Consider the following 13006-nt stretch of genomic DNA (forward strand, 5'->3'; position numbering starts at 1 on the left):
AAGAGACCTTAGATGCATTACCTTATGTAGTGAGCCCATGCCCATGTTATATGGAGCCCTCATTAATTTGTAGGAGCATCCCCGCAAGAGAATCCATCACAAATCAAGTTACTCAAAAATATATTTGGACCTGTTTGCATCTCCATATGGAATCTCTCTCTTTCTCTATTATATGTATGTCTACACACACACACACACACACACACACACACACACACACACACACACACACACACACACACACACACACACACACACACACACACACACACACACACACACACACACACACACACACACACACACACACACACACACACACACACACACACACACACACACACACACACACCAACAAGAAATGATTTAGGCAAAGTCCAAAATTGGACACCACATCTTGATTGGTCTTGTTGGAGGGTGCATAGGGAGTATTGGGAAGTCTAATTGTATTTGTATGCATGCACACTTGAGGGGCCTAAGAGTAATGGTAAACTTCCTTTTTTTAGGACACATGTATGCATGTTTTGGAAACTCTTTGGGTCAATGAAATAAGGCCAATTCATAGAATATTGAATATGTAACTTTTTCATACCCAAACAACCTTACTCACTCGAAGCAATCTCCATGTGCACCGAGAAGGTGTTGTTATGTGATTTCGCTAAACCTAAAAATTTCCTAAGTTTACATAGGATGGCTAGGATTTTGGACTTTTTTGTTTGTGTGATAGTGGCATTTGAGTTTTGATCATTGAAAAAGAACTCGATCTCCAATAAGTAAGGAGCTTAAACCTTGTTTTGGTTTTGAATTTCCATAATGCATACAAACTTGTATGCCAATATTTGGTCATGTGTATATGCTCGAAGGAAGCTGGATGCACAAGGCTAAGCAATAAGAGGATAATGTAAAATTTTCTTGATCATTAACTCGTGTAGTTCACTAGGATTAAAGGGTCACAAGCACTTAACTGCACATTATTTCTAAGCACACGCATTGGGGCTTCATATACCCCTACTTCACAAGTTACTTCCATGCCAAGGGGAAGATGCACTAATTGCAACTTTTTTATGCACTTGTTCGAATGCATTCATCTTTTCCTTAGTGAACATCGTGTGCCTGATACATATATATGCTTGTTTTTGGTATGTATGAGCTTACTTGCATATATATAGATTATTGGTATGCGAATAGGGGCTCTGGAGGAGTGAGGCCAATTCAAAAAAAGCCAAAAAACAGAAAGAGAGAGGAGGCAAATTTGAGCAAGATTTAGGTAGAGGACGCTATTTTAAATGGTCAAAATTGGAGGTTCGAAATTGCGCAAAACTTGCGCTATGAGGGGAGGACGCTGAGATCACAAACAAAAGAGGATCGAAGCAGTTTCTAGGATGTAGAGGACTCAGGATGATTGAGATGAAGAAGATGATGCTGAGGAGGAGGACAAGGGAGAGGGAGAGGAGGAAGATACCTTACCTGAGTAGAGGCCAGATGGAGAAAGGCAGACGAGGAGGAGACTTGAGGTGTTTGTCACAACGTGGATACAGAGGTATGCTTTTTTGGAATTCTCTGCTCTCACAATCATGCTGCGAGTGCATTAAAGGATGATGTGAGGGCAGAGAATTCCAAAAAAGCATACCTCTGTATCCACGTTGTGACAAACACCTCAAGTCTCCTCCTCATCTGCCTTTCTCCATCTGGCCTCTACTCAGGTAAGGTATCTTCCTCCTCTCCCTCTCCCTTGTCCTCCTCCTCAGCATCATCTTCTTCATCTCAATCATCCTGAGTCCTCTACATCCTAGAAACTGCTTCGATCCTCTTTTGTTTGTGATCTCAGCGTCCTCCCCTCATAGCGCAAAACTGAGGACAAGGGAGAGGGAGAGGAGGAAGATACCTTACCTGAGTAGAGGCCAGATGGAGAAAGGCAGACGAGGAGGAGACTTGAGGTGTTTGTCACAACGTGGATACAGAGGTATGCTTTTTTGGAATTCTCTGCTCTCACAATCATGCTGCGAGTGCATTAAAGGATGATGTGAGGGCAATGTTTTAGATTGTCGAAGTGGTCAAAATACACTGAGAACAAATGGAGTGTCAAAATGAGGTTATGCTTTTCTGGAATTCTCTGCTCATAATCATGCTGCGAATGCATTCAAACGATTAGTAGACATGATACTCTCTTTGGTACTGACTAGTCTCATGGGTAGAATCCTTTTGTGAGCTGTATGAAGCATTTGAGTGTGTTTTAACTCTTTCATCATTCTCATAGGTAGTTGCAGGAGAAAGTCAGTAATAGGTTCATGTGTCAAGCATGAGAGAGGTGAAGGGAATCAACAATGTCTAAATGGAAGAGGGATGGTATTGATCTTCTTCTTTTAAAGGTGAATTTAATACAAATCTTGCTACAATGAAAACTCCTTTTGGGACTGCAATGAAAAGAAAGAGGGGAGATTCTCTGTGATGCTGAGAGAGCTAGTAGAAGTGGAGAAGATCATGGAGCCTCAAACCATGAAGGAATGAAGGGGAGAAGTATTTTTATAGGTCATTGTGTCTGCAACAACAGGAATCCCTCACATTCTGTTTTTGATGTTATTGACCATGGGAGTCTTCTATAGCATGTACTCCATCGGTTCATACCAAGGTTACCCTCGAAAGAACTATAGTTTATCATTAAAAGCAAGCTTCAGAGATCAGTGATTTGGAAGAAGAAATGATAAAGAAGTAGTAAGCAAATCTCATGCTTACAGAACAAGTTTGCTTTAAAAAAAGACAACAAAAGCAATGAAAGGAGGAGCAGTTGTATAAGAAGAGCAAGAAGGATGTCACATGTATAGAAGAGGGCTGGGATATTCTTCGTGGAGATCTTTTTAGGGTAGGCATGCAGGTTATCTATGTCATCCATCAAAGATCTATTGGGGTAGGAACAAAGTGGACAACTAACTTGCCAGATTCCAAGGATGGTTGCATAAAACACTAGAGGATTCAACTTTCAAGGAGTGAGACCTCAATTTCTTCTTAGAGAGAGCTGCCAGAATCTATCCATCTCCTCAGAGGTACTAGCACATATGCTCTGGTCATGAGGGGAGTATTGAAACAATTTAAAGAAGAAGAGAAAGCTTGCAAAGCTTTTCTAGAAGAATCCTATTGTTGGTTCAATGCTGCTGAGGAGCCATCCATGAAAGCTTGACCCTTACTGCAACTAAAAAATCAATTTCATGATGACTTTTTATCATGTTGCTATTGTGTGGGACACTAACTACTTTATTATATGAAAGCAGATGGCTGTTTAGGTGTCTAGAATGACTACCATGTGATGCCACAAAATTGATGGAAGCAGCTACTCGAAGATCATCTATGTAGAGGATTGGCTTGACATTATGGGCATTCTGTAAACAACCTTGACCAGCACGAGGATTACAAAAATAATCCTTTGTCCTCCATTAACTTCAATGTGGTGGCATACAAGCTTCTTCCCAAGGAGGTCTATCATCAATCTATTATGAGGTGCAATCCAAAGTGAGCTATGGGCTTATATTATGAAGTTTCTTTTAGTTTATGTTTATGGTAGTTCTAAATATCTTGAAAGTTCTTGCATTATGTTTGGTATAATAATGAGCTTGGAGCAACCCTATAGATTGCACATTGGAAGGTCTAAAAACACAAGTATAGCATCAAGCTTGTAATTTACCAATGATGTAGCTCTATTTATTTGCTAACAGATGCTTTAAGTTAGCATCGAGTAATTGTATAGAGCATGCTTTGGGAGGATTGAGAATGCCGGTATAGCCTCTTAGACCTCCAATGTGGGTTCAATGGTAAGTGATGATTGGAAATAATATCCATGAACAGGGAGCAGCAGCAGAACACATGAGTCCCTTAGCATGAAGAGCAAGCTATCCACCTGGAGTATCCAAATTAAGTCCGAGCACAAGTCAGAACTCAACTAGTAGGAAGAACTTTTAAGCAATAGTATCCTAGCAGTAAGGAAGTAAAATGCAAGTGGAGTGCATATGACTAGTGCATGCTTGAACCGAAGCTCAAAACTTTGAGGATTTGTAATTTTAGTTGTAGGAAGCAAGAAGAGGGCTACATGGAGGATGAGCAAGTCCTTATGCCTAAAGGATCAATGTATGACATGGTAAGGCGTAATCTATTATACAAGCTTCTAAATATTCTTGTCTAGTGGTGGTTATAAAATTGTTATCAGGCAATGTGTGAATGGGGATCCATGGCATGAGATCCAATGTCATAGTAAGAAAGTATTAACAATAGGCTTGCACTTGTTATGAAGAGTGGAAAGTACACTCTGGGATATAAAGCTACATTGAAGTCATTGCGTGGTGGCAAGGGTACATATCTATTCAATTGCACTTCAGGGTTTGATTGGTGCTTTGCTTTGCTAAATGGTAAACATTTTTGATATGCAAGTAAATTGATCATTATTGCAAACAACTGCCCAACTTTGAGAAAGTCAAAAATTGAGTATTATGGGATGCTTTCAAAGACTGGCATACATCATTATACTGGAAGTGAGTTTAAACCTACCGTTTCATATTTTAACAAAATTTTTAGAGTAGCTTCTTTGATTCTCATTGGATCACTTTGTATGTGTTATACGCAGACAATGTAGATCTTGGCATTGCTTGTGGAAGGTATTACAGAGTGTGCTGTCTTAGCATCACTAATCTTGGTAAGTCATACTCTTTTACACAATCATTGATGGAAACTTATGCAGCTTACCATTTCATACATACATGTAAATCTATCATGATCAAGCTCCTGATAGTTACTTGGTTATTGATGATCTCAGGTGATTCTGATATTATCAGGACAATGCCAGCAGAATAGGGGGTATACTTCTTGAACAAGCTTGAGAAAGCAAACCCTGTAGGCAATTTTGAGCATTAGCCAAGCCTTCATTTTTGAATTTTAGGATTTGCAAAATTTTCCAGGATATGATTAAGTTGAATTTTGAAATTGAGCATTCTTGTTTTTGAATGTGGAGTTTATTTTGTTGGACGTTTAGCAGAATATCTACTTTTACTTATGTTAGTTTTTTTGTGTGTATATCCGTGGCTAATATTTTTTATGGCAGGGCATGACTATAGGGAATCAACAATTAGACTTTCTCAAGTTTGGCATATAAAGTCAAACTCAAAAGAGGCTACACCTTTAAGCAAGTATGGAAAGTTTTACAATGGCAAGTGCTATATAGTCTTGTACTCTCATCCAAGAGAACAAAGAGGAACACCTTGTATTTTCTTAGTTGGGAAACCAAAGCACTTTGGTAATCAAACATGTTTTGTCTGGGGTGTAGTGTTGTGCATATGTGATTATCTTCCTTTTTCACAATTGCAAACATGTGTATTGGCAAGAGATCCCTTCTTCAACAACACAATATGCCAATAGAATTGCAAGTCCCATGCTTGAATTTGCAGTTCAGGTAATGCCTTTTGTTAGAATATAGTGCTTCTAGATTGTCTTGTCACTGTAATTGTGTAATTGTCGCTATAATTGTGGTGGGAAATTGAAAGTTTTAGTAAAAAAACAAGCTTGAACAAATTGAATGTCTGCCATGCTACCAACCAACCATCATAGCTGTATTTTTTCTGTCTAGACAGCCACACAATTGGGTGGCATCATTCTTGAATCATAGATGGACTACTCTTGTGTTTAGGATCTGTCTTGGATACAACACATTCTCAGAGATGCTTCAAAAGCTCAATTTTCCCAATCCTTGAGATGAGAAGAACACAAGCTCATATCATTCTTATTTATCTATACACAGTTCTCTCATCAAGCATTTGTCATATATTGTTATTGTGTGTGTATGTATTACATGCACATGATGTGCTTTGTAGGAATGGTAGAGAAAAAAATTTAAGATGAATTAGATGCAAAAGATGTAATGATAGCCCATTGCTATCACAATATGACAACTCCAAGATAAATATTGCAATTAAGAGAGCCCTAAGGTAGTACTAGGATGGTCAAGATGTGTATTCTGATATTTCTACTTCAATTTTTATAATTAAAGACCACAAGGTTGGCTCTACGATAGAGTTGAGCAACTAGCTTACTAGCATGTGTGCATTGTACATCTAGTGTCTCTATTTGGATTTTTTTTCAAAACCCTAACTTTATTCATAAAATTCTAAATTTTACAGTTGGATGTTATATATCATGAAGATATTTTGCAAAGCTTCATCATCACTAAAAAGCTAAACTCTTTTATGAACCCTCAAGAGCTAGTTGTGATCAATTTTATGATAAAAATAGTGTTTTGTATTTATTACATAAGGATTTGCTAAATTCTTTTCTGAAAAAATAAATTTACAGTAAGGGATTTATAAATTATGGTAAGAAGTTACAGAAGGGTTAAAAAAAATCACAAAAAAGGTTACATAGGGATATATAAAACATGCCATGAACACACATCATATATAGGATCTATACATAGTGACCCCCCCCGAGATATATCCCCTATTTGAGTGCTGTTGGGGCCTATTTGTCAAGGTTTCCCACCTATCCACCTCTGCCAACCTATGAGCCACACATTCTGTTTGTCACCTAACTTTCCTTGATTTGCCTAGCACAGTTGTGCCCACATGTCCCTACCCATTTGCCTACATTTGGACTACCTAGGGACATTTTGAGAGAGAGAGAGAGAGAGGCTTAGTGCTCAACCACCATGTGACCATAGTATGGGCAGAGATAGAAGTGAAATTCTTGCTAAAAGGATAAAGAGGGAGAAAGTGTAATAAAGCAAGATAGGCTTGGTTGCGAGAGAGACAAAGGAAATTTGAAATTTAAATCAAATTTTGACTATGGTGTAGGTTTATGGAGCTTTTTGGATATTCGAAAAGCTTTCTAGAGGTTTGGAACCTTTCCATACCTGTATTGAAAATAATATATAGAAGAAAAGTACCACAAGGAGCTAATAGACTGAAGGAGAAACAAATAATGGTAGCACATATCACAACAAGGTTGGTGATTAAACCATCCCAATGCACATTAAAAGTAGACCTACTTACCATTGATAATACAAAACCATGCTATTGGTCGTGCAGAGAAGTTGCAAAATTTTTTGAGAGAACCACTCTAGATAAATAAAACAATATATAATGTAAAGATGCAGTGATAAGTTAGCTAGTGTTGTTTGTAGCAAACACTATGGAAGGCTAAGAGGGATCAAGGTAGGATAGAGCTCTACTCGAGCTCTCTTATTGAACACTAAGATTACCAACACTTGACTCTCCATTAAGATATTAGCATTTAGCCATACCTACAATTTTTTAAATGAGTAGGATCAAGTGAAACCTCACATATTAAGTGCCATATCACAAGACTCGTCTTAAGAACATGGTATTGATGATTAGTAATTCTTAAACAAACATGCCTAACACATCAATGGGTAAACTTGCAAGTACTACCTCCAATACTACAATTCAAACACCCCTGGATGCTCAACCATGGGAAAATATGCAACAAACAATTTAGTTCAATTAACAAAATCTATTCAATTCAAATTAAAGAGAGACAATCCTTTTTGTGATGCCTTATATGATTTCACTTGTAGCAAGAAATTCTTGCAATCATTTTACTTTGGTGTATACTAGCATTCCTTGCATGCTTCTTGTGCATGGAATGTTATGCCACTATTGTGAAGTAGTGTTGAGGGAAGCAAAGTTGCCGTGTGAACTTCACATTATTGCACATCAACTTTGCTTCCCGATTGCACACCAACTTCACTTTCTCTCTCTCTCTCTCTCTCTCTCCAAATTTTTTGCTCTCTCCCTAGATTTTTAACTTTCTCTCTCTATCTCCATTTTCCCTCTTTTTTCTTTCTCCTCTGTTTCTCTCTCTCTCCAAAGTTTCTCTCTCTTCCCATGTCTATCTCTATCTCCATTTTCCCTCTTTTTTTTCTCCTCTCTTCCTCTCTCTCTCTCTCTCTCTCCAAATTTTCTCTCTTCCCCCCATCTCTCTCTTTCTCAAAATTTTCTGTCCTCCTCTCTCTTCCCCCCTCTTTCTCCAATTTTTTTCTCTCTTCCCCTCTCTCTCTTTCCACAATTCCTCTCTCTCTCTCTCTCTCTCTCTATTTATTATTTCTTCTCCCTCCCCATCCCTCTCTAATTTCTTTTCCCTCTTTCTCTCTCTCTAAAATTTTTCCCTCTTTCTCTCTCTGATTCCCCCCTCCGTCTCTCTATTTTTCTCTCTCCTCTCTCCAAAATTTTTCTCTTCCTCTCAAATTTTTTTCATCTCTCTCTCTCTCTCTCTCTCTCTCAATTTTTTCATTATCCTCTCTTTGTATCCAAAATTCCTTCATTTTTCTCTCCCCCCAAAATTTTTAATTCACTTGTCATTATCACTATTTTGTAATATGCAATCCACTTCATACCATCAATGGCACACCCTATCACCATTGACCTACCATTTATGAGAAAAACTCATCTAGATGGGTGTTATCTATCTATAATTGTCCTCACATCCTTTGCTGACTATACCCAAACCACATCACACACATAGCAATGTTGGATCATAAACTAGTGATCTCTTCCTTCTCACTAGCGTCATTTGCCTCATGTAGAGCGGCCTAGTTCCACGCGGACCCAGACATATTTAAATACCATCATGTTCGTAAGGGAATTCAAACCATATGGTCCAATCATTTCCCAATGACAGGTAGCCCACCAACCCAAACCTAGGTAGCTGCCATCAAAGAAAGCCAAAAACTTCTTAGTAGGGCAAAACAAACACAAACAAGGGTAAGGCAAGAGCATCTGGGCAAAATTGTATTAGGAAATCTCTTTCATACAAGATAGAAATAACTAAAGGGGAACCTCACTTTCAGGATCTGCTTCTCTCTAGAAGGCTGGCCCTTAGACAAGAAGAGGCCTTAGAAGCTAAAAATTTACACCTTTTTTTTTTGAGATTAGTGGTCAGACCACACGGATAGACAGGCTAAGGTAAATTTCAGTATCTTGAAGGCCAAGCAGGCCAAAGAGAGGCTTCCCCTATCGGAAAAACCTAATTGTACCTTTGCCTCAGACCAAGTAGAAAACCTAATGGTCACCTTTAACCATTTTTGACCCTTTTGGGAAAACAAACAAACCTACATTAGAGCAGACAGCCTCTGAAGCCACGATTTCTTGATATAGAAAAAAAGTTCTCCCACCCGAATTAACTCCAATTTTGGGCATGGACCTTTCAGCGGTTGAGATAGCAGACTCGATTGATTCTTTAGCTAAGGGAAAATCCCCGGGCCTTGGTGGGCTTTCCAACGAATTCTTTCAAGGATTCAAAAACTTTTTGCTCATGCCCCTTATCGAGGTATGGGCTGAAGTAGTCCATTATGGGGTTCTCCCTATCACAATTAACCAAGGGGTGGTTAAACTAATTCATAAGAAGGGAGCTAAGGAGCGGCTGATGAGCAATTGGCAGCCCATAACTTGTCTCAACTCCGCTTACAAGGTCTTCGCCAAGGCCTTGGCAAGGAGACTGGTACACCACCTACAAGCTTGGATATAGAAGGAGCAAAAAGGCTTTGTTAAGGGCCACTACATACTGGATGCTATCATCAGTTTGAGGGAGGGAGTGGAATATGCAGAGAAACAACATCAGGACTTCATGTTTCTCAAGATAGATTTTGATAAGGCCTATGATAGGCTAGAGTGGGATTATACACTACAATCCTTAGTAGACATGTGATTAGGTAGGAAGTATGCCAATTTTGTCTCTATTCTGCTTGGGAATGCTACCACAGCCATCTCAGTCAATGGCGAACTAACGGAGTCATTCCGTTTGTGCAAGTCCATCCGGCAAGGATGTCCTCTAGCACCTCTCCTCTTTGTGATAGTTGCAAACGGATTAGGCTAGCTCTTAGAGCACTTTAGACTTTAGGGTAAAATCAGGGGCATCAAACTACCCAATAAAAAAGAAATGATACTTAACCTATTTGTAGATGACACTAATGCTACACTCAATAACGATGCAGAGTCCATCCTCACCTTTTGGAACTGCATGGACATATTCTGTTTAGCCTCAGACTCCAAAATCAACCATACCAAAACAGGAGTTAGAACTCTTATCCAGGCCCCTCCTCAATGGATCCTGGACACTGATTGCCAAATAATCCTAGAAGGAGAGGTTTTTCAATTATTAGGTATCCCAATGGGCTTTGGAGCGACACTTAAACAAAGATGGCAATGGGTAATGAAAAAAATCCATTCTAAGCTAGAAAGATGGAGAGGTTTCCCACAAGGAATTGCTTCACGCAGTGTTATTCTCAAGCACATCATGATTCCTACTTGTGTCCACTTCCTAGCATGTTGGTGACCCCCCAAAGGGTTCCTCAAACAACTTGAATCCTTATTTAGGAACTTTTTGGGGGGGGGGGGGGAGACCCTTATAAGTATAAATGTCCCAAAGTTGCTCGGAACACGTGCACCCTCTCCAAAGACAAAGGGGGATTGGGGCTTATAGACCTCTTCTCTCTATTCGAGAAATTACCTATAAAATGGGTCATCAGATGCATGCTTCACCAAGAGGAGGACTAGGCAATCCTTCTACTCAATTAGGTTCAAGATTTCAATGTCGATCACCGCTCCTGTTTTAAAGACCTACCAATCCACACCATAGTATTCTCCCCATACAAGTATAAATCCCGCACTACATCCCCTCTGGTCAAATGTATTTGGGAAGTATGGCAGCAATATAAAAGGCTGGTAACCATCCATGAGGCCCAAAAGTCAAGGATATGGATTGGAAGAGACTCCATTTGGCTAAGACTCACTCTTCCTCCAATTGAACCTCATTAGTATGGGATAGCCTCCAAACTTAACAGGAAAGGAAACAAAATGTGGTTGGACATTTGGGACAAGGACAATAGGATTTGGAGGGATCCGGAAGAGCTCAAAAGGCAGTACAGGCTGAACAACGATGACTTAAGGTTCATTCAAGACCAGAAAAGAATCTGGCAAGATTTTAACCCAATGCTTATTCAGTGTAATGTGCAAGTTAAGCGAAGGATTTCGGGTGGAACACCAAGTCCTCTTTGCTCCCTCTGCCCAACTTACCCAGGGACAACAGTAAATTGATCACTGCCCTCAATTAGAGATGGCTTCTTAACTGCAATAGTTGTTAATGGGAATATCATTTTCAACAAATATGGGCCCCCTACCTTCCCCCAAAGATCTCTCATTTGTTATGGCTCATACTCCATAAGGCGGTTTGGACCCAAGTCAAAGCAAAACATATTGGGATAGGCAATGGCCTTTGTCCACGGTGCAAGAGGGATAAAGAAACCATCGTGCACCTTTTTATTTTATTCCCAGGTAACAGGTGTTATGTCAACTGGTTACAAGAGTTCATCTCCCCGGCCATCCATATAAACTGGCATGGAAAGAAATCCTCCTATGGTGGGTGAAGCAAACGGTCTCTCCCCCTCCTTGTGGACCTTGATATGCAGAATATTTCTATGGTCCATATGGCTTGTTCACAATGAAAAAGTATTTAATGGTAAAGATGTTGATTGGCTCCCTAAACTTAAAGTGGATCTTTGTTGGCAGGTTCAAAGAAATGCCCAAAAATTAGCAACACATGACGTGCAGACCTCCATCAAACGTTCGAGTACTAGATGCTCCAAAGAGGAAAGAGAAGTAAAATCAAGAAGGAGATTGCTGAACTATTCCAAAGCATTATAAATACTGCAACGACTAGGGATTACACCATCAGGATTCCAACTGATATCTTCTCTACCTCGCTTGATTGGGGTTCACCGTCCAATCCTAGGTAGAAAAGTCCATGATATTCCAAAGGAATTTCGAATGGTATTGCCTAGGTCTATCTCTTGATGGGCTATCAAAATTGTGCCACCAAAGGTGCATTAGATAAATATGTTATGTTGGGGGTAAAGGTGCTTGTGCCTACACTGCCCTGTATTTACTACACACAATGTGGCCACATGGTTGTACATTGTATCATGATTGTACACCTATACATTGTAGATGGCGCGTGCCTATCACACTATTGCTTTATTATTTATTCTTTAAGTGACTATTGAATAAGGGCTATTCACACATTGTGATAGTTGGAGTTCCCACATACAATGTCCCTCTCTCTTGCTCTCTTGGTTCATCTGCCATAACTCTTGCTTTGCTCGTGCTTCGATTTGTGTGCTCCGACTTAGGTTCTGGCTTCAACTTGACAAGATATGCTTTGTTGTTCCATTGTTTCTTGATCTTCTCAAGCTTGTTCCAAGGATTGAAAAGACACCATTACATCTTGGTTGAGACCTATTATGGTTCACACATCTTTGTCCTTGTTGGCGTAGCATGTGTGGCTTTTTTAGCTTGTTGTCCCAGATTGATAGTTCACTTCTATTGCCTCTTCTGGCCCCTAGCATTTGGAAATCAACCTTGGTAATCTTCTTGAAGCATCTAGGCACTTAGATCTTATGTTGCAGTAGCAATAACCATACCATATGATGTATGCAATAGTAGACCTATTGTAACATAGGTCTGTGAAAGGTTTTCATTAGAGTTTGAAGCTTGTCTATGCTTCTCTTCATGCTTATTGGTACCCATGCCATTGGTACATGCTTGGAAAATGTCTTTTGATGCTTTATGGCTTGTATTGAGCTCATTTAGCTTAGATTTTAGAGAACTATTATAAATGGGTATAGCACTTGAATGCATTGATATGTGGTTGCCATGTATGCACCTGGCTATGCTCATGAAATACTTTGAGCTTTGTATTTAAGCTTGATTACATGTCTTGGAGCTTCAGCTATATGCTTTGGTTTCTTTAGTGCTTATCAATTACAAGCCCAATGACTTATTCAGACTTATGCTCTTTGACATACTCTTGATGTATCTTGGAATTTGGATGGTCACATAGATGCATTAAGCTTACACCACTCATTTACCATTTGAATTTGCTTTAGTGGGAGCTACTTTGAGCTACTTGTTATTGGCATTTGAGCTTTGGGTTTTATGCAATTGAGCTCGATCTCTTGACA

General features: G+C 39.4%; 1 protein-coding gene across 1 annotated transcript; it reads left to right on the forward strand.

The window, feature by feature from the left end:
• Window positions 1-4078: 4078 nt before the first annotated feature.
• Window positions 4079-4836, forward strand: LOC148021618 (large ribosomal subunit protein eL30-like). The gene is made up of 5 exons (XM_087698082.1): window positions 4079-4133; window positions 4245-4365; window positions 4417-4517; window positions 4610-4678; window positions 4799-4836. The coding sequence occupies exons 1-5, from the start codon at window positions 4079-4081 to the stop codon at window positions 4834-4836; spliced, it is 384 nt and encodes a 127-aa protein (XP_087554208.1).
• Window positions 4837-13006: the final 8170 nt, after the last annotated feature.

This window comes from Lygodium microphyllum, chromosome 17, assembly GCF_053477565.2.
Source record: "Lygodium microphyllum isolate KBCC chromosome 17, Lygodium_microphyllum_v1.1.10, whole genome shotgun sequence".
Lineage (NCBI taxonomy): Eukaryota > Viridiplantae > Streptophyta > Polypodiopsida > Schizaeales > Lygodiaceae > Lygodium > Lygodium microphyllum.

Coding starts and splice junctions, on each gene's coding strand:
- LOC148021618 (XM_087698082.1), top strand. CDS start 4,079: ATGGAGGATGAGCAAGTCCTTATGCCTAAAGGATCAATGTATGACATG. Junction 4,134..4,244: donor AATGTATGACATGGTAAGGC/GTAATCTATTAT, acceptor TGTCATAGTAAG/AAAGTATTAACAATAGGCTT. Junction 4,679..4,798: donor TCTTAGCATCACTAATCTTG/GTAAGTCATACT, acceptor TGATGATCTCAG/GTGATTCTGATATTATCAGG.